This window comes from Pristiophorus japonicus, chromosome 9, assembly GCF_044704955.1.
Source record: "Pristiophorus japonicus isolate sPriJap1 chromosome 9, sPriJap1.hap1, whole genome shotgun sequence".
NCBI classification, from domain to species: domain Eukaryota; kingdom Metazoa; phylum Chordata; class Chondrichthyes; family Pristiophoridae; genus Pristiophorus; species Pristiophorus japonicus.
The window spans coordinates 137,277,229-137,300,087 of NC_091985.1; the positions used below are offsets into that span (position 1 = coordinate 137,277,229).

Genomic DNA, 22,859 nt, shown 5'->3' on the forward strand with positions numbered 1-22,859 from the left:
GGTGCCGATGACGTCATCGGAGTGGGACTTGGAATGCCTGTCTTGAATCAAAATAATCGGGAGTTAAAATGGCAGCAGGCAGGAGCGGTTCGGGAACAGTGCAGAGAGTACGCAGACTTGATTTTAACCCCATTATCCCTGCAGGCATCATTCCCACCGAGTGGGTTGGGTTTAAAGCGCACCTCAATTTTTATTAAATATTACCACTGTCGCTCATGGGAGGCAATACCAGGAGTTGGAATCTATGGCCGGGATTTCGCCAACAGAAGCAAGTTTGATGCGGGTGGCATTGGTGCAGCATGGGAAATCCACTCTGAATTGCAGTACGCCCTCTCCCTTCAATCTTCTATGGCTGGGGCTTGTTAAGCCCGCCCTGCGGGTTTCCCGGCCAGTTAACTGCAAGCGGGTCTGATGACGTCATTTGATGACGCGGCATCAGCCGGTTTCCTTAAAGGAACCATTCCCAACTTTTTTTCCATAGTTCAGCTGTCGGTCTTTTGCAGCATTGAGTTACTGCAAACACTGCACAAAGATGCACAGCTGCACCCAGGCTCTCCCATGACTCCCTCCAGATACTTCTGGAGGAAGTCACAGCACGCAGAGAGGTTCTCTTCCATTCGAATGGATGGAAGAGATCTCTCCAGTAGACCAATGCAGCCTGGTTGCACATTGTACATGAGGGCACATGCAGGGATGTCGTCTAGAGGAGCTGGCTACAGTGGCGCAAACCTTTCAATGATCTCAGTAGATCACGAAACGTTACAGAAAAGCCACACTCAACCTTACCTTGCTGTGCCACTCATCACATCCCCATCACTCTGCCTTCCCTACTCTACCCCTGCACATTATTACACCAACTTACCTTGCACCTCCATCCATCTCGCTCTCTCTCTATCTATCTCCTTTATTAGTTCTCCATTTCACTAGCCATCCCTCACACTCACCCTCATCCTTGTCCAATCATACCAACGAACAACACACAACGGTAGGCACTTGGGTCCTTTAGCCAATGTTCATGTATAGTTAATGTTGATGTGTTGTCAATCATTGAAATTTAAATTTTCAGGACTTTGCATTCTTGGGCAGATTTGTGGGCACCTTTGGAAGTAGCTTAGTGAGTTGAAGTGAATGGTGAGACGTTAGGGTACCCCCCGCAATGGTGATGAGTGTGAAAGGAATGGGTTGGACATTGTAGAAATGCTTTATGGAGCTGGTGTGGAGAGGCACAACATGTGGCAGTCAGGGTGCACATGAAGTGAAGTAAATGTGGCCATGGTGAGGCCATCACTGGCCTCCTGGGCAGCAATGCGGTCGGGTGCTGATGCCCTGTGTACTGTGCAGTACCAGGTATTTGCGGAGAAAGTTGGTGTTGTTGATAGTGATGCTGGTGTGTTTAGTGATATTGGTGTTGGGGCTGATTGTGGTGGGATTCCAAGGACCATGGTGAGATTTTTTCAAGGGCACCGTTGCTGCTGGAATAGATGGCAGGTGAGGTTGAAATGACAGAAGCTCCCTGTCAATGGTGAGCGAGGTTGCTCCAAGGAGGTGACAGTGAATAGGGAGTTCACTGCAAACATTTCCAAAGTGCATACAGATCAAAAGTCTCTTCCAAAACCTGAAGGCTTCAGCTTCTGACATTGAAAAGTGAACAGCTGTGAAATGGTAGCTTTTATACCACTTCTGCAGCTGTCAACTAGCCAAAGCAATAGAGGGTCATTGAAAACTCGACACACTTACCTGGTGTGAAACCCAAGGGATGGCAAAGCCATCAAAAGGTTGGTAAAATTATAAGTGCCTGCTTTTCGGCATCTTATTAGCATTTAAATACCTTTTAATGATGTTAATTACCTGTCCCGCCACTTGCTGTCGGGTTCAAAGCAGCATCCTGACCCGCTGTCAATCAGGGCCATTTTGGCAGCAGGCCCACTTCCAAGCCCGCACTCGCAGGGCTGGGAAGATTCCGGCCTATTTGTATATGTGCAGATGTTGAGGGTCACAGATCTTGTGCATGCATTTAACACTGGAAATATAAGAATGGACAGCCCAGAAACTGTGTAGAAACTGTAAGAAGAAGGTAGAACCAAAGCTGGCCAAAATTAATTGGATGGTTTTCCAACAGGATTTGGGCAATTTTATGGAAACTTTTACCTCTGGACAATTTCAATTAATATTCATTTCTTATGCTTTAAACTGTTTTAAAAAACATTTTTGTCAGTTGTCTCAAATCGGCATAAAAAACGGTTTGAGACATTCAATTGGTTGGTTTTGTGGTACTTCCTGGTTGTAAGTGGTAGTGGTAAAATAAATTAAAGAATTCGATTGTTTGGTTTTCTTCTAGCTACAGAATCCAAAAGTAAAGTGCCATTTTTCAATTGCAGAATTTATGATCGTGCAAACTGAAAACAAGACGAAGCTTGCTACAGAAGCTTGCCCAACTCATAAATTAACACGCATGCCTGGGAGCAACTGATTCATGCAGAAGCCTTGAAATCAGCAAAAGTCCCTTCAGCACCTGTCACACCACTCCCTGTAGGCTTTTGCATCTTGAAACAACTATGGAAAGTACCAAACAGTTGTAGCATTGTAGCAACAGCCAGAAGAAATCAACCAGCAGTTGATGGTCCCTTTAAATAGCGCTGGTGGGGGGACTCTCACACTGCTTAACGTGTGTTTAGCTGTGTGAGGTTCAGAGGGTGTCCACTGGAGCATGGAGCTCAAAAATGGCAGTGCTGGTATCAATTCAGCATTGCACGCTGATTGATGTCATGATCTCTGCATGCGCGCTAATGCCTTCACCAGTATTGTTAGATCTCTTAATTCTCAATGAGATTCGAATTCCGGTTGTAGTTTAAAGTAACTTTATTTCAGCTGTAGCAACAAGCTTCTTGGCAGCATGCCAGGTCTTTGTTATACTGGGAACACTTGGCTAAAATGGCTGAATTTATACCTGGAACAACTTACAGCAATGAACCCGCCCCCTTTGATCTTATTGGCTCAATTGATTCAACAGTATGTGTTGTTAACCCATGATTGGCTCTCAGCCAAAGTCCTGAGATGTCAGTTGTGTTTGATGGCCTAATGCATCGTGCCTTTACATACATACACATCTCACTGCTGTCTGTGTTTCCTCCCAGCTTAACAACTTACTTATATTCTCTATCAAGTATGGCCTCTGGTGTGATACATGGCAGAAGTGTGTGCTCATGCAATAGGTGTCATTTTGGTACCTGAAGGGCGCCTGTGGCATCCAAACAACTAGCGCTACCAAGCCCAATTCTGCACCCGTACAGTATGATGCAAAAGTTTTTAAAGGAACAGTTTCCCAAATAGTTTTTACCCTGTTTGATATTTGCCATTTTTGGTCATAACTGGCCAGAGTCTGCTCCGTGCCACTCCATGGACAATGGAAGCAAAGAGGCCCGCTGAAGGTAAATGCCAAATTATTTTTGTGGGCTGCTGCCATCAAGTGACCCCCGTACTCCACGATCGCAGCTGCCCCCGCACCCCCCACCCCCACCCCTCCTCCCACCATCACACAACTTACCTTGCTGGCAGCTGCTGCAGACTGATCATAAGGCCTCGATCCAGTGAGCTGCATCGGGACACCTGTCTGGTGCTGCACAGCCCGCCTGCTAAATTTAACTGAGGCCGGGGCCTGAATATCAGGTGGCCCTCTTAATGGAACATGTGACCAGTGAGCGAGCTCCGCCAGTCTGTCAAACAAAAGGTCAAAATCGGCCCCAGTATATATATGGTATTATTTTTTTAAAGTACAAATAATATGCTGATATTTTATTGTAAATGTCCCAGAGATGTTGTCACAGATTTTTAGCAAGAACCACAGTGTATACAAAGACAGTGGTGTTTTTGTATAGTTATGCACTAAACAGACAGATGTTCACATTTTTCTTCCTCGTCTGTAAGCAGACCAGTTGTGTCTCTTTCATTTGAAGCAACAACAATAACTTAAGCTGCTGCACCAAAAATTATTTTAGGGGTCAAATTCCTCTTAACAAAAAACTAGGAGAATGCTTGCTCTTCTCCATAATTAACAATCTGCAAAGAAAATTTCGTTCAAAGCCATGCCTTCCTGAAATTTTGTTAGCTGGCCGCTAATTACGGAGAAAAACAGGCATTCTCCCATTTCCAAAAAAAGGAAGAATATCACTTTTTATATGCAGCACGCAAGTCAAGATAATAAGCATTCTAGGAACATAGGAACAGGAGTAGGCCACTCAGCCTCTCGAGCTTGTTACACCATTCAATCAGATTATGGCTGATCTATGTGCCGGAACCAAGGCGCATCTAACCCTTAGCACTCTTACCTAACAAAGATCCAACAAACTCCATTTAAAAATTCTCAATTGATCCTTCAGCCGCAATAGCATTTTGGGGGAGAGAGGTCCACTGACCTTTGTGTGAAGAAATGCTTCCTGACACCACCTCTGAACGGCCTAGCTCTAATTTTAAGGTTGTGTCCCTTGTTCTGACTCCCCCACCAGAGGAAATAGTTTCTCTCTATTTACCCTATCAACTCCTTTAATCATCTTAAATATCTCAATCTTCTATTCTCCAGGAAATACGTCTAGTCTTTGCAACCTTGTCTAGTAATTTAACCCTTTTAGATCTGGCGTCATTTCCGTCGAAATCGAGGAAGATTTGCTTCCACTCTAAAAGTGAGTTCTTAGATGACTGAACAGTGCAATTACAGTCTCTGTCACAGGTGGGACAGACAATCGTTGAAGGAAAGGTATTTAGATTTAGGAAAGGGTGAGTCTGGTTTGCCGCACACTCCTTCCGCTGCCTGCGCTTGATTTCTGCATGCTCTCGGTGACGAGACTCAAGGTGCTCAGCGCCCTCCTGGATGCTCTTCCTCCACTTAGGGTGGTCTTTGACCAGGGACTCCCAGGTGTCGGTGGGGATGTTGCACTTTATTAAGGAAGCTTTGAGGGTTTCCTTGAAGCATTTCCTCTGCCCATCTGGGGCTCACTTGCCGTGTAGAAGTTCCGAGTAGAGCGTTTGCTTTGAGAGTCTTGTGTCAGGCATGCGAACAATGTGGCCCGCCCAACGGAGCTGGTCGAGTGTGGTCAGTGCTTCGATGCTGGGGATGTTGGCCTCAATGAGGATACTAATGTTGGTGCGTCTGTCCTCCCAGGGGATTTGCAGGATCTTGCGGAGACAACGCTGGTGGTATTTCTCCAGCGATTTGAGGTGTTTACTGTATATGGTCCACGTCTCTGAGCCATATAGGAGGGCGGGTATCACTACTGCCCTGTAGACCATTAGCTTGGTGCTTCATTTGAGGGCCTGGTCTTCGAACACTCTCTTCCTCAGAAAGCCGAAGGCTGCGCTGGCGCACTGGAGGCGGTGTTGAACCTTGTCGTCGATGTCTGCCCTTGCTGATAATAGGCTCTGAGTTATGGAAAGTGGTCCACGTTGTCCAGGGCCGCGCCGTGGATCTTGATGACTGGGGGGGGGCAGTACTTTGTGGTGGGGTCAGGTTGGTGAAGGACCTTTGTCTTACAGATGTTTAATGTAAGGCCCATGCTTTCGTATGCCTCGGTGAAGATGTTGACTATGACTTGGAGTTCAGCCTCTGAATGTGTGCAGACTCAAGCGTCGTCCGCGTACTGTTGCTCAATGACAGAGGATGGGACGGTCTTGGATCTGGCCTGAAGGTGACAAAGGTTGAACAGATTCCCACTGGTTCTATAGTTTAGTTCCACTCCAGCGGGGAGCTTGTTGAATGTGAGGTGGAGCATTGCAGCGAGGAAGATCGAGAAAAGGATTGGCGCGATGACGCAGCCCTGCTTGATCCCGATCCGGACTGTGCTACATCCCCTCCAAGGCCAATATATCCCAGGACTGAACGCAGTAGTCTAAATGTGGTCTAACTAGAGCTTTATGTAACTGTAGCATAACTTCTACCTCTTAGCCCTCTTGAGATAAACGCCAACATTCCATTAGCCTTTTAAATTATACATTCTTTTTTATACCTGTCCACTAGCTTTTAGTGATTTCTGTACTTGGACCAATAAATATCTTTGCTCCTCCACAGTTCCTAGCTTCTCACCATTTAGAAAATACTCTGATCGATCTTTCCTCATCCAGAGTGGATGACCTCACACTTCCCCACATTGCACTCCATCTATCACAGTTTTGTCCACTCACTTAATCTATCAATGTCCCTTTACTACTTTCTGTTCAAAGCTACACTATTTATTGTGCCACCAAACTTAGTGTCATCAGCAAACTACGACTCTCTAGTCCATCTAAGTCATTTATAAATATAGTGAGAAGCTGACGCCCCAGTACAGATCCCTGGGGGACACCACCATCCTGCCAATTTGAGTACAAACCCGTAATCCCCACTCTCCTATCTCCTAACCAATTCCTTACCCATGTCAATTGGTTGCCTACAATTCCATGAGCTCCAATTTTTGTTAACTGTCTCTTATGTGGAACCTTAAGGAATGCCCTCTGGAATTCCATATAAATAACATCCATAGACACTCCCTTATCTACCACATTAGTTACCTCCTCAAAAAATTCAACTAAATTTGCTGGATATGACTTGCCTTTTTGCAAATCCATACTGACTCTCTCTGATCAGTTCATATTTGTCCAAGTGGTCAGTCACTCAGTCCTCAATAATAGATTCTAGTAACTTCTCCACAATAGATGTTAGATTAATAGGCCTATCATTTCTTAATTTATCTCCCCTACCTTAAATAACAAGAGTGACATTGACAATTTTCCAATCCAAGGGGACAATTCCTGAGTTTTGGAAGATCATGACTCGAGCATCTACAATTTCCTCACCCACTTCTTTTAATATCCAGGGGTGGAAACCATCAGGTTTGTCTATCTTTAGTCTCATTATTTACTCCATTACCATTTTTTATGTATATTAACTCTGGTAAGTTCCTCCCATTCAATGTTCTCTTTAAGCAGTGTAGTCACACACGCATCAGGGGTCCCGGTGAGCTGGCTTTTCAATTGAAAAAAAGCCCGTGCGCGGAATTTTGAATGGGCCGTGCTGCCATTAAAGGGGCCACGCGGCCCAGAAAAGAAATTACAAGGAAAATTGGTCCCAGTGATTTATCTTTACTTTTCCTCATATCTCTGGTACTTTATCCTCATTTTCTACTGTGAAGACTGATACAAAGTAAGTATTTAGCAAATCTGCCATTTCCTGATTTTCAATTACAATTTCACTTTAAGGGACCCCACAGAACTCTTAGCCACCCTCTTTCTCTTAATATAGTTGTAAATACCTTTAGTGTTGCCCTTGAAAGCCCTCAAGTTTTTTCTCAGCTTCCCTTTTTGCAGCTCATATGACTTTCTTTGTGTCCCTTTGCTGACCTTTATATCGCTCCCAGTCTGCGGGATCTCTGCTGAATGATTACTTTCACTAAATTACTTTCAGAAAACTATGAATAACATGCCATTCCCAAAGTTAGCCCAGGCAAAATGAGTGACTTTGATATAAATGAGATGCAAGTCTTCGGCAGGTGAAAAGGGCAAAAAAGAATGAATCGGCAGGAATAGATGTTATTTATAACAGAGTGCTATAAGAGATGAGAGACGAGATTTACTAGACAATGACAATTTTTCTGAGGGAATCATTGGATACTGAGGAGGTAACGGTGGCTGTAAAGAGGGCGACTGGATTGGACGTCACCATAATCCAGGTTGTTGATTGGAGTGTGGGCAAGTACAGCAGGAGTGGTGAGGTCGGGGCGAAGGAGCGGCGGACCAGGTCGGGGCGGAGGAGCGGCGAGAGAACGTGGAGCGACGTGATCGGGGCCCAGGAGAGGCGTGAGTTCGGGGCCCAGAAAAGGCAAGGGCCCAGGGGCAGCACGGGCCAGCCCACACTGCGATATGTGTGTGCACTAGGTCCGTGCAGCAGAGCCTGTCTCCAGTCATCTTGGTTAACCCTTGCCACTGAACCAAGACCTAGCTCTGTCAAACCCGTGTGGTGGCTGGTGTGCAACAGCCACCACATGTTAAAAAAAATCCACGCACAGGCATCTTCCACTGTTCAATATGTAGTTCGGGATCTGGAATAACAGGTCTTTCATTGAAACACCTGTAAACTCATCCCTTTTTGGCGTGGAAGCAAGTCATCCTCGATACGAGGGACCGCCGAAGAAGAACAGTGGATTGTCAACAGGCAACATGTGGCGCCATATTCAAAAGGGTGATAAATGAAAAGCAGACAACTACAGACCCATTAGTCTTACTTCAATCTTGTGCAAAATAATGGAATCAATTATTAGATGTAAACTGAAAAGATTATGACGCAATAAAAGAAATAGTTAACAGCAGTAGACATAGATTCAGAAAATGACGATATTGCTTGACTAACCTCCTTGGCTTCTTTGAGGAAGTAAATGGGCTGTGATTAGCCAGAAGACTGCTTGGAATTAGTTAGGGAAAAAACTGGGAATTCAGTTAAGGAATCAGGATGAACTTGAGTATGGATAAGAAATTGTCTCAACATAGAAACATAGAAAATAGGTGCAGGAGTAGGCCATTCGGCCCTTCGAGCCTGCACCGCCATTCAATGAGTTCATGGCTGAACATGCAACTTCAGTACCCCATTCCTGCTTTCTCACCATACCCCTTGATCCCCCTAGTAGTAAGGACTTCATCTAACTCCTTTTTGAATATATTTAGTGAATTGGCCTCAACAACTTTCTGTGGTAGAGAATTCCACAGGTTCACCACTCTCTGGGTGAAGAAATTCCTCCTCATCTCGGTCCTAAATGGCTTACCCCTTATCCTTAGACTGTGTCCCCTGGTTCTGGACTTCCCCAACATTGGGAACATTTTTCCTGCATCTAACCTGTCTAACCCCGTCAGAATTTTAAACGTTTCTATGAGGTCCCCTCTCATTCTTCTGAACTCCAGTGAATACAAGCCCAGTTGATCCAGTCTTTCTTGATAGGTCAGTCCCACCATCCCGGGAATCAGTCTGGTGAACCTTCGCTGCACTCCCTCAATAGCAAGAATGTCCTTCCTCAGGTTAGGAGACCAAAACTGTACACAATACTCCAGGTGTGGCCTCACCAAGGCCCTGTACAACTGTAGCAACACCTCCCTGCTCCTGTACTCAAATCCCCTCGCTATGAAGGCCAACATGCCATTTGCTTTCTTAACCGCCTGCTGTACCTGCATGCCAACCTTCAATGACTGATGTACCATGACACCCAGATCTCTTTGCACCTCCCCTTTTCCTAATCTGTCACCATTCAGATAATAGTCTGTCTCTCTGTTTTTACCACCAAAGTGGATAACCTCACATTTATCCACATTATACTTCATCTGCCATGCATTTGCCCACTCACCTAACCTATCCAAGTCGCTCTGCAGCCTCATAGCATCCTCCTTGCAGCTCACACTGCCACCCAACTTAGTGTCATCCGCAAATTTGGAGATACTACATTTAATCCCCTCGTCTAAATCATTAATGTACAGTGTAAACAGCTGGGGCCCCAGCACAGAACCTTGCGGTACCCCACTAGTCACTGCCTGCCATTCTGAAAAGTCTCCATTTACTCCTACTCTTTGCTTCCTGTCTGACAACCAGTTCTCAATCCATGTCAGCACACTACCCCCAATCCCATGTGCTTTAACTTTGCACATTAATCTCTTGTGTGGGACCTTGTCGAAAGCCTTCTGAAAGTCCAAATATACCACATCAACTGGTTCTCCCTTGTCCACTCTACTGGAAACATCCTCAAAAAATTCCAGAAGATTTGTCAAGCATGATTTCCCTTTCACAAATCCATGCTGACTTGGACCTATCATATCACCTCTTTCCAAATGCACTGCTATGACATCCTTAATAATTGATTCCATCATTTTACCCACTACCGATGTCAGGCTGACATCCCCTATAATTCCCTGTTACCTCTCTCCCTCCTTTTTTAAAAAGTGGGGTTACATTGGCTACCCTCCACTCCATAGGAACTGATCCAGAGTCAATGGAATGTTGGAAAATGACTGTCAATGCATCCACTATTTCCAAGGCCACCTCCTTAAGTACTCTGGGATGCAGTCCATCAGGCCCTGGGGATTTATCGGCCTTCAATCCCATTAATTTCCCCAACACAATTTCCCGACCAATAAGGATTTCCCTCAGTTCCTCCTCCTTACTAGACCCTCCGACCCCTTTTATATCCGGAAGGTTGTTTGTGTCCTCCTTAGTGAATACCGAACCAAAGTACTTGGACAGAAAACAACAGGGTACTTGTTATAGGAGTTATGTTGAAGTCAAATTTGCAGTTGATACCAAAGTAGAAGGACCGTGGAATTGGAAAAGGCAGCTCAGAACTTACAAAATGAATTGAACAAAATATGTAAGTAAGCAGAACAATGGCAGATAATACTTAATGAGGACAAATATAAAGTACTGCACATAAAAATGAAAAATCGGTGATACATCTACTCCATCAATCATGTTTTAATTGTTATGTATGTAACGCTTGGCAACCTGTATCACACCACCACCAGAGGGCCTACCTGTTGGAGTCCCAAGGCATCCCAGCATCCCTTGGGAGCACAGTATATAAGCAGGCCTCCCAGGTTGTACCAACACTCTGAGTTTAACTAAAGGAGCTAAGGCCACACTTACTCATTGCATACAGTACTCAGTTGTATCACTTTATTATGAGCGTAACAGTAATTGTTATGGACATAAGAACATAAGAATTAGGAACAGGAGTAGGCCATCTAGCCCCTCGAGCCTGCTCAGCCATTCAACAAGATCATGGCTGATCTGGCTGTGGACTCAGCTCTACTTACCCGCCCGCTCCCCATAACCCTTAATTCCCTTATTGGTTAAAAATCTATCTATCTGTGATTTGAATACATTCAATGAGCTAGAGAATTCCACAGATTCACAACCCTCTGGGAGAAGAAATTCCTTCTCAACTCTGTTTTAAATTGGCTTCCCCGTATTTTGAGGCTGTGCCCCCTAGTTCTAGTCTCCCCGACCAGTGGAAACAACTTCTCTGCCTCTATCTTGTCTATCCCTTTCATTATTTTAAATGTTTCTATAAGATCACCCCTCATCCTTCTGAACTCCAACGAGTAAAGACCCAGTCTACTCAATCTATCATCATAAGGTAACCCCCTCATCTCCAGAATCAGCCTAGTGAATCGTCTCTGTACCCCCTCCAAAGCTAGTATATCCTTCCTTAAGTAAGGTGACCAAAACTGCACGCAGTACTCCAGGTGCGGCCTCACCAATACCCTGTACATTTGCAGCAGGACCTCCCTGCTTTTGTACTCCATCCCTCTCGCAATGAAGGCCAACATTCCATTCGCCTTCCTGATTACCTGCTGCACCTGCAAACTAACTTTTTGGGATTCATGCACAAGGACCCCCAGGTCCCTCTGCACTGCAGCATGTTGTAATTTCTCCCCATTCAAATAATATTCCCTTTTACTGTTTTTTTTTCCCAAGGTGGATGACCTCACATTTTCCGACATTGTATTCCATCTGCCAAACCTTAGCCCATTCGCTTAACCTATCTAAATCTCTTTGCAGCCTCTCTGTGTCCTCTACACAACCCGCTTTCCCACTAATCTTTGTGTCATCTGCAAATTTTGTTACACTACACTCTGTCCCCTCTTCCAGGTCATCTATGTATATTGTAAACAGTTGTGGTCCCAGCACCGATCACTGTGGCACACCACTAACCACCGATTTCCAACCCGAAAAGGACCCATTTATCCCGACTCTCTGCTTTCTGTTAGCCAGCCAATTCTCTATCCATGCTAATACATTTCCTCTGACTCCGCGTACCTTTATCTTCTGCAGTAACCTTTTATGTGGCACCTTATCGAATGCCTTTTGGAAATCTAAATACACCACATCCATCGGTACACCTCTATCCACCATGCTTGTTATATCCTCAAAGAATTCCAGTAAATTAGTTAAACATGATTTCCCCTTCATGAATCCATGTTGTGTCTGCTTGATTGCACTATTCCTATCTAGATGTTCCCGCTATTTCTTCCTTAATGATAGCTTCAAGCATTTTCCCCACTATAGACGAAGTTGAAAATACCTAGAAGTCTAAATAGAATTGATGCACAACATATCCAGCTAATGTAGAGAAGCAATTAATAAAGTCAATACAATGTTGAAACCATATAGGCAAAACAGTAGAATACAGGTCAGAGGAAGTCATAGTCACATAGGGCCCAAGTTTCGGCCTCAGTTGCTCCTGATTTTTTGGAGCAACTGGTGTAGAACGGAGTATCTTAGAAATTCAAATTCTCGGCATTTAGTTTGCTCCAGTTCTAGTCAGTTAGAACAGTTTCACTTTGGAACAGAATTTTTTTTCAAAAGGGGGCGTGTCCGGCCACTTACGCCTGTTTTCAAAGTTTCGTCAGTGAAAACTTACTCCAAACTAACTTAGAATGGAGTAAGTGAAGATTTTTGTACGCTCGAAAATACACTTTAGAAAATCAGGCGTAGGTTACAAATCAGGCGTAGGGAATGGGGGGGGGGGGTTTAAAGGGAAGTTTACAAACATTAAACACTTCAGTTTTACAAATAAAGAGCCATCATCAATAATAAATGATAAAAACATCAATAAATCAACCAATAAATCAATTAAAAAAAATTACTAAGAAATCATTTTTTTTTTAAATCAATAAATAAAACATTTTCTACTTACCGACTGCAGCACCGGGAGCCCTCCAACAGCGTGCTGGGATGCCCCCCCCCCAGTGTGTCTCTGTCAGTGTCTCTATCTCTCTGTCTGTCTGTGTGTGTCTCTCACTCTCTGTCTGTCAGTGTCTGTGTTTCTGACAGCGAGGGGAGGGGGAGGAGGGCGGTAGAGGGGGAGAGTGGGGGGGGAAGGAGAGAAGGGGGAGGGGGAGAGAGAAGGGGAGGGGGGAGAGAGAGAAGGGGGAGGGGTGGGAGAGAGAATGGAGGGAGAGAAGGGGGAGGGGAGGGAGAGGGGGGAGAGAAGGGGGAGGGGGGAGATAAGGGGGAGGGGGGAGAGAAGGGGGAGGGGGGAGAGAAGGGGGGAAGGTGGAGAGAATGGGGGGGAGGGGAGAGAAGGGGGGAGGGGGAGAAGGGAGGGGGAAAGGGGGTAGAAGGGGGGGGGAGAGAAGGGGAAAGGGAAGGGGAAAGGGGAGGAGGAAGGGGAAAGGGGGGAGAGGAGAAGGGGGAAGGGGAAGGGGGGAGAGGGGAGGGGGAAGGGGGCAGGGGAAAGGGGAAGAGGGAAGGGTAAGGGGGGGAAGGAGGAGGGGAAGGGGGGAGGGGAAGGGGGGAAGAGGAAGGGGGGGAAAGTGGGGAGGGGAAGGGGGAAGGGGAAGGGGGGAGGGGAAGAGGAAGGGGGGAGGGGAAGGGGAGAGGAAGAAGGGGGGAAGAGGGGGGGAAGGAATGGGGAAGGTGGGAAGGAAGGGGGGAGGGGGGAAGGTGGGAAGGAAGGGGGGAGGGGGAAAGGAGGAGGGAGGGGGAAAGGAGGGGGGAGGGGGAAAGGAGGGGGGAGGGGGAAAGGAGGAGGGGGAAAGGAGGAGGGGGTTGAGGGGGAAAGGAGGAGGGGGAGGTGGAAAGGAGGAGGGGAAGGGGAAAGGAGGAGGGGAAAGGAGGAGTGGGAGGGGGAAAGGAGGAGGGGGGAGGGGGAAGGAGAGGGGAGGAGGAAGGAGAGGGGAGGGGAAAGGAGAGGTGGGGGGGAAAGGAGGGGGGGGGGGAAGGAGAGGGGGGGGATGGTCCGGGCCCGGCCGAGCCCAAGACTTCGGGCAGGACCCGTCCCCAGCACTAGATTTACAGGTAGGTGGCGTTGGGTCGGGTCCGGGGTCGGGAACGTGGGTCGGGTCGGGGGGGCGGAGGGAGGTCGGCTTGGTTCGGGTCCAGTCCGGGGGGAGGCGGAGGGAGGGAGCGCGGGTCGGGTCGGGGGGCTGGTGGGAGGGAGGTCAGTTCGGTTCGGGGAGGGAGGGAGAGGGAGGTCAGGTCGGTTGGGGGGTTGGGGGCGGGGGGAAGCGGGAGTCGGATCGGTGTCGGGTCCGGTCCGGGTGCGGGGGGCCCGGGGGGGGGGGTGGCAGCGCGGGTCGGGTCCGGGGGCGGGCGGGGGGGGGGTAAAAAACGTTTTTGTTTTATTTTCATCTTGTCAAATTTACATTCTTTGATGTGTGAACATGTCTTTAAGCTTTAATGTAATATTTCCCAAAGTCTCAACTACTTTCACAACAGTGTGAGACCTCACTGAACATGATCATGAACTAAATTTTCTTTTTAATCCAAAACAATTGGATTGTAATTTTTACTTTACTCTACATTTTATGGGAGGACTTACAATATTGATGAAGGCATCTTTAAAAAGTATCTGTTGCATACCTGTATTTACTGTGGGCATCACTGAGGAAAAAGTGTTAATAGTAGAATCAGAAGTACATCCAGCAATATCTTCATCAGGCATCAGCTGACCGCCTCCATCTGGTAAACTGTATGTAGCTGGTAGCTCCAGTACACTACTCCACTCTGATGGATTGCTTGATAAAACTTCATTTGTTGACATGATCCTGCTGAAGAAGAATGAAGAATTAATTATTCAATTCCTAAAAACCTACTATATGCTACAGAACGAAAGACACATTTATAGGTCCCTGGCAACTCAGCTATTAAAAAAAAATTCACAGACATGCTTAAGATGCAAACACTCTCACCTCTGAGTCAGAAGGTTGTGGGTTCAAGTCCCATTCCAGAGATTTGAGTGCAAAATCTAGGCTCACACTCAATGTAGTACAGAGGGAGCAATGCACTGTCGGAGGTGCCGACTTTCGAATGAGACATTAAACCAAGGCCTGGTCTACCCTCTCAGGTGGACGTAAGGGATCTCATGACACTACTTTAAAAAAGACCAGGGGAAGTGTCCTGGCTAATATTTATCCCTCATGCAATATTACTAAAAACAGATTGCTGTGCACAAATTTGCTGCCACGTTTCTACATTACAAAAGTGTCTACACTTTAAAAGTACTTATTAGGATGTAAATTGCTTTGGAGCATCCGGAGGTCATAAAAGGTACTATATAAATTTAAGTTTTTCGTTCATTTACTTTACTAGTTTATTCTTCCCTCGCCTTTGAATTTACACAGATGATTTCCATTATAAATGTAGACAAAAGAATTTTATAACGGCAAAAAGTTGACACAGATGTGTGATAAAAGGGATGACAACAGGAAGCGAGTGTTTAAGGACATCAGAACATAACAGGAGCAGGGGTAAACCATACGGCCCCTCAAGCCTGCTCTACCATTCAATAAGATAATGACTAAACTTCTACATCAACTCTACTTTCCTGCTCTTTCCCCATATCCCTTAATTCCTTTAGTGCCCAATAATCTCTTGATCGCAGTCTTGAATATACTCAACGACTGAGCCTCCACAGCCCATGTTCCCTTTAAGCTGGCTCCAGGGGTCCTGCGCAACTGATGAGCCGACTTTTACATTGAAAAAAAACCGGGCATACACGGACTTTTGACTGTTAAAGGGGTCACACAGCCCAATAAAAAAATTATAGGAAATATTGTCCGCAGTCCTCTGGGTTAGAGAATTCCAAAGATTCACAACCCTCTGAGTGAAGACATTTCTCCTCATCTCAATCCTAAATGGCTGACACCTTATACTGCAACTATGCAAACAGGAAATGTGCGCAGGCGTAAGTTTTTTCTAATAATGATTTAGACATTAATGATTTAGACAAAGGAATTGAATATAATATTTCCAAGTTTGCAGATGACACTAACCTGGGTGGCAGTGTGAGCTATGAGGAGGATGCTAAGAGGCTGCAGGGTGACTTGGACAAGTTAGGTGAGTGGGCAAATGCATGCAGATGCAGCAAAATGTAGATAAATGTGAGGTTATCTACTTTGGTGGCAAAAACAGGAAGGCAGAATATTATCTGAATGGTGACAGATTAGGAAAAGGGGAGGTGCAACGAGACCTGGGTGTCATGGTACATCAGTCATTGAAAGTTGGCATGTAGGTACAGCAGGCGGTGAAGGCGGCAAATGGCATGTTGGCCTTCATAGCAAAAGGATTTGAGTATGGGAGCAGGGAGGTCTTACTGCAGTTGTACAGGGTCTTGGTGAGGCCACACCTGGAGTATTGTGTACAGTTTTGGTCTCCTAACTTGAGGAAGGACATTCTTGCTATTGAGGGAGTGCAGCGAAGGTTCACCAGACTGATTCCCGGGATGGCAGGACTGACATATGAAGAAAGACTTGATCGACTAGGCTTATATTCACTGGAATTTAGAAGAATGAGAGAGGATCTCATAGAAACATATAAAATTCTGACGCGATTGGACAGGTTAGATGCAGGAAGAACGTTCCGATGTTGGGAAAGTCCAGAACCAGGGGTCACAGTCTAAGGATAAGGGGTAAGCCATTTAGGACCGAGATGAGGAGAAACTTCTTCACTCAGAGAATTGTGAACCTGTGGAATTCTCTCCCAAAGAAAGTTGTTGAGGCCAGTTCATTAGATATATTCAAAAGGGATTTAGCTAAAGGGATCAAGGGGTATGGAGAGAAAGCAGGAATGGGGTATTGAAGTTGCATGATCAGCCATAATCAGAGTGAATGGTGATGCAGGCTCGAAGGGCCGAATTGCCTACTCCTGCACCTATTTTCTATGTTTCTATATTTCTATGTTTCTATAAGCTATGGATAGTTAAATAGCAATAGTGACTGCAATTTGGAAAGCTGAGAATTAGAGTTGGTTGGAGCATAGGACTTTCTCTGCAACACAAGCTGAGGTGGGACACAAAACTAAAATGCTATAGAGCCACCACTCTCGGAGGGCATCATTGCAGTATGACATGTTTACACAGGCAATTTCTATTAGAATTGAAAAAATAGGCATTTATAAAGGGGGAAGCAAGGAATAGTGCCAGCTTGAATGGGGGTAGTGGAAGAAAGATGTGACTTTGAACTGGGGTAGATTGGGAGAAGAGTGCCAGATTGCATTGAGAGGGGAGGAGAATCATGTGAATGGATGGATTGGAGGAGGAAATGTCTCTGTGAAAGGGTGTGTTGGTTGAGGCATCTATGTGAACTGGCTCTAGAGAAAGCAAAGCACCTCTGTGGAACTTGGGTGGGGTGGTTCAATGTGCGAGTGTTATTTAGGTCACTTTAGGGGAAGTGATGGTCTGGTTGGTCTGTTGCAAATCCAAGAATCATTTTGTTTTCTCTCTCACAGATGAAAAATCTGTTACTAAGTTTAAAAGTGTAAAATTAAGCGGAATGTATAACGTTTGATGTAAACATTCAATATTTTTCCACGGGAACATATCCCAAACCCCACTAGAAATGCACACAAACTACCTTCAATATTTATACTTTAACCTTCAAGCTTTCAGGTCATTTTGTTTCTCTGAGGTGGTGGTAGTCCTCACCGCCCAGTACCTCCCCCAGCCCACCGACCCCTGGAACTCTGCCCGATTTCAGGCGGGATCGCAGAGGGAAATAGTCCCCCCTCTCCAGTCTCATAAGGGTGGTAGTTCTTTTTTGGTCATAAGCTTCCTTGAAAGACAGTCATTAGAACAGCCCAGAGTGGCCCTTAATTACATTTTTCTCTTTCTATCTGTAAGTAATCTCTGGCTGCCACTTGGAGCTGTTCAATTTCAATATAGCTAAAATCAGAAACTCAGTGGGGAGAAATTTGTGTGTTTAGCGCCACAGGTTAGCGCCACGAGATGATGCCAAATGCTAGTCAGCGTTCTACTGCCAGCTGATGGCAGTTCCAGCGACGCACACCATATCCGAGTTGCCAGTAGCGCTACCGCAAAACTCGCTCACCAGGAACATCACAATTCCGGAGATCATGATGTCAGTGAGTGTGCAATGCTTAATTGACACCAAATCTCCCAATTTCATTTTGGCCACTGCAGTTACTGGCTGGAGAAAGCAACGACAGGTAGAGCTGGCGTGCAGCAGCAGGGAGGCGGCTCCAGCGATAACATTTAAAGGGATAATCACCAATCATTCACACCTGAAAGGGTTTTGCAGTTTGAGTGGCTTTGTGCTACTTACTGCAACTGCAAGAGTTTTCTTTTGTTATTTCAAGGTTATTTGATATTCGGGTGTGTTCTGGCAAGTACAAAACTCCACTATTATTTTTGAAATGCTTCAACCTGCAGCACTTGCTAAAAGTCATGGAGGCTGCACTGGCAGTCGACCTCACCCTCCAGGATCTACGGTGGAGGGAGCAGAGGCAACGGGAAAAACAGGAACAAATCCACGAGGGAGGAAGAGGGCCATGAGAACTCTCAACAGGAGGCCTTACCCACCTAGGGTCTTCCAATAGCACTTCTCCTGCCTTTAATTAAGCAAGGAGCAATGTCTTAGGAGGCTCCGCTTCACCAAAGAGGTTGTCACATAACTCTGCCACCTCGTGCAACCAGACTTCCAGCCTCAGACCATAAAATCATCGAATGGTTGCAGCAAAGAAGGAGACCAGTCAGCCAAACCCGTGCCGTCTCTCTGCAAGAGCACTTCAGCTAGTCCGACTCCCACACCCTTTCCCTGTAGCCCTGTAAATCTGTTTCCTTCAGGTACTTGTCCAATTCCCTTTCAAAACCACAACTGAGTCTGCCTCCCCCGCCCTTTCAGGTAGTGCATTCCAGATCATAACCATTCGCAGCTTTAAAACATCTTCCCTCATGTCGCCTTTGGTTCTTTTGCCAATCTCCCTAAATCTGTGTCCTCTTGTTCTTGACTCTTTCGCCAATGGGAACAGTTTCTCTCTATCTACTCTGTCCAGACCCCTCATGATTTTGAACACCTCTATCAAATCTCCTCTCAACCTTCTCTGCTCCAAAGAGAACAACCCCAGCTTCTCCAGTCTACCTATGTAACAAGAGTTCTTTATTCCTGGAATCATATTCGTAAATCTTCACATCCTTCCTAAAGTTGGGACACAATACTCCAGATGAGGCTGAACTAGTGTTTTATAAAGATTTATCATAACTTCCTTGCTTTATTTATGAAACATGTATATATGTATGTTTATGTTATATGTATGTTTTTTTTAACCGCTTTCTCAACCTGCCCTGCCACCTTCAACGATTTGTGCACTTATATCCCCAGGTATTTCTGTTCATGCACCCCTTTTAGGATTGTGCCCTTTAGTTTATATTGCCTCTCTTCGTTCTTCCTACCAAAATGTATCACCTTGCACTTTTCTGCATTAAATTTCATCTGCCGCGTGCCCGCCTATTCCACCAACCTGTCTATGTCTTCCTGAAGTCTATCACTATCGTCCTCACTTCACTATACTTCTACGCCTGCCTTATCTGCAAACTTTGAAACTGTGCCCTGTACACCCAAGTCATTAATATATATCAAGAAAAGCTGTGGTCCTAGTACCGACCCCTGAGGAACACAACTATATACCTTCCTCCAGTCCGAAAAAGTACCATTCACCACTACTCTCTGTTTCCTATCACTTAGCCAATTTTGTTTTCATGCTGCCATTGATCCTTTTATTCAATGGGCTTCAACTTTGCTGGCAAGCCGATTATGTGGCACTTTACCAATCGCCATTTAGAAGCCCATGTACACCATGTCTACCGAATTGCCCTCATCAAACCTCTCTGTTACCTCATCAAAACACCCCATCAAGTCAGTTAATCACGATTTGCCTAACAAATCTGTGCTGGCTTTCTTTAATTAGTCCACACTTATCCAAGTGACTTTGTCCGTGATTATTGATCTAAAAGCTTCCCCACTACTGAGATTAAACTGACTGGCCTGTAGTTGCTGGGTTTATCCTTACACCCTTTTTGAATGAGGGTATAACATTTGTTATTTTCCAGTTCTCTGGCACCACCCCTGTATCTGAGGAGGATTGGAAGATTATGGCCAGTATCTCCATGATTTCCTCCTTAACTTCTCTCAACATCATAGGATGCATCCCATCCAGTCCTGGTGACTTATCAACTTTAACTTGATAAATTATAATTTAAATGGAAAAAAATTGCTAAGTGCTGCAGTACAGAGGGATCTGGGAGTCCTTGTACATGAAACATAAAAAGTTACAGCAAGTAATCAGAAAGGCAAATTGAATGTTGGCCTTTATTGCAAGGGGGAGAGAGTACAATAGCAGAGAAGTCCTGCTACAACTGTACAGGTTATTGGTGAGGCCACACCTAGAGTACTGCATGCAGTTTTGGTCTCCGTACTAAGGAAGGATGTACTTGCATTGGTTCACTTAGGGTTAGGGTTAGGGTTAGAGAAGGTTCACTTGGTTGATTCCGGAGATGAGAGGGTTCACTTATGAAGATAGGTTGGGCCTATACACATTGGAATTCAGAAGAATGAGAGGTGATCTTATTGAAACTTATAAGATAATAAGGGGGCTCGACAAGTTGGATGCAGAGAGGATATTTCCACTCACAGAGGAAACTAAAACTAGGGAGTCGTCCATTTAAAACTGAGATGAGAAATTCCTTCTCAGAGGGTTGTAAGTCTGTGGAATTCTCTGCCTCAAAGAGCTGTGGAGGCTGGGTCGTTGAATATATTTAAGGCGGAGATAGAGAGATTTTTGAGCGATAAGGAAATAAAGGGTTATGGAGAGCGGGCAGGGAAGTGGAGCTGAGTCCATGATCAGATCAGCCATGATCTTATTAAATGGCAGGGCAGGCTCGAGGAGCCAAATGGCCTACCCCTGCTCCTATTTCTTATGTTCTTAGGAGAGACTGCTCCACCTGTGCAGGGCAGACTTAGCCATTGGGACATGAAGCAGCATGTGGGGCTACTGACTGAGGGCGGCGGGGGATAGGTGAGAAGTGGAAGCACTTTGAGTGGAGTTCCACTTTCATGTCCCCTTTCACCATCACCCCTCTCACTGCTACCACTCTGCTGGAGAGCACTTTGGTGCAGATCAGTGCAGCGCCGTAAGGCCACGGCTAAAGTATCTGTCATCCTATTTAAATGGGTGGCCCCTTATTCTGAGACTATGTCCCCTAGTTTTAGTTTCACCTATGAGTGGAAATATCCTCTCTGCATCCACGTTGTCGAGCCCCCTCATTATCTTATATGTTTCAATAAGATCACCTCTCATTCTTCTGAACTCCAATGTGTTCGGCCCAACCTACGCAACTTATCCTCATAAGTCAAACCCCTCATCTCCGGAATCAACTCAGTGAACCTTCTCTGAACAGCCTCCAATGCAAGTATATTCTTCCTTAAATACGGAGACCAAAATTGTATGCAGTACTCTAGGTGTGGCCTCACAATACCCTGTACAGTTGTAGCAGGTCTTCTCTGCTTTTATACTCTCTCCCCCCTGCAATAAAGGCCAACATTCCATTTGCCTTCCTGATTACTTGTTGTACCTGCATCCTAACTTTTAGTGTTTCATGCACAAGGACCCCCAGGTCTCTCTGTACTGCAGCACTTTGCAATTTTTCTCCATTTAAATGACAATTTGCTTTTCTATTTTTTCTGCCAAAGTGGTTAACCTCACATTTTCCCACATTATATTCCATCTGCCAAATTTGTCCCACTTACTTAGCCTGTCTATATCCCTTTGCAGATTTTTTGTCCTCCTCACAATTTGCTTTCCCACCCATCTTTGTATCAGCAGCAAACTTGGCTACATTACACTCGGTCCCTTCATCCAAGTCATTAATATAGATTGTAAATAGTTGAGGACCCAGCACTGATCCCTGCAGCACCCCACTAGTCACTGTTTGCCAAATGGAAAATTACCCATTTATCCCGATTCTCTGTTTTCTGTTAGTTAGCCAATCCTCTATCCATGCTAATTATATTACCGATATTATATTAATCGATATTACCCCCAACCCCATGAAATTTATCTTGTGCCGTAACCTTTTTCGTTGCACCTCATCGAATGCCTTCTGGAAATCCAAATACACCACATCCACTGGTTCCCCCTTATCCACCCTGCTTGTTACATCCTCAAAGAATCCAGCAAATTTCTCAAACATGATTTCCCTCTCATAAAACCACACTGACTCTGCTTGATTGAATTATGCTTTTCCAAATGTCCCGCTACTGCGTCCTTAATAATGGACTCCAGCATTTTCCCAACGACAGATGTTAAGCTAACTGGTCTATAGTTTCCTGCTTTCTGTCTGCCTCCTTTTTTAAATAGGGGCGTTACATTTGCAGTTTTCCAATCCGCTGGGACCGCCCCAAAATCCAGGGAATTTTGATAGATTACATAGATACATAGAAACATAGAAAATAGGTGCAGGAGTAGGCCATTCGGCCCTTTGAGCCTGCACCACCATTCAATAAGATCATGGCTGATCATTCCTTCAGTACCCCTTTCCTGCTTTCTCTTTATACCCCTTGATCCCTTTAGCCATAAGGGCCATATCTAACTCCCTCTTGAATATATCCAATGAACTGGCATCAACAACTCTCTGCGGCAGGGAATTCCACAGGTTAACAACTCTCTGAGTGAAGAAGTTTCTCCTCATCTCAGTCCTAAATGGCCTGCCCCTTATCCTAAGACTGTGTCCCCGGTTCTGGACTTCCCCAACATCGGGAACATTCTTCCCGCATCTAACCTGTCCCGTCCTGTCAGAATCTTATATGTTTCTATGAGATCCCCTCTAAACTCCAGTGTATAAAGGCCCAGTTGATCCAGTCTCTCCTCATATGTCAGTCGAGCCATCCCAGGAATCAGTCTGGTGAACCTTCGCTGCACTCCCTCAATAGCAAGAACATCCTTCCTCAGATTAGGAGACCAAAACTGAACACAATATTCCAGGTGGGGCCTCACTAAGGCCCTGTACAACTGCAGTAAGACTTCCCTGCTCCTATACTCAAATCCCCTTGCTATGAAGGCCAAC

General features: G+C 45.4%; 1 protein-coding gene across 4 annotated transcripts in view; it reads right to left on the bottom strand.

Annotated features, from left to right (window-relative positions):
- The window catches only part of LOC139273240 (shieldin complex subunit 1-like), a 318,086-nt gene that overhangs the window by 246,142 nt on the left and 49,085 nt on the right, over positions 1-22,859 (bottom strand). For 2 of the 4 annotated variants that reach the window (XM_070889877.1, XM_070889874.1), the window contains exon 2: positions 14,366-14,553. In XM_070889877.1, the coding sequence (XP_070745978.1) occupies positions 14,366-14,546 (181 nt within the window). In that variant the 5' untranslated portion in view covers positions 14,547-14,553. The remainder of the gene's footprint in view (positions 1-14,365; positions 14,554-22,859) is intronic. The other 2 variants (XM_070889875.1, XM_070889876.1) reach the window with 1 other exon arrangement.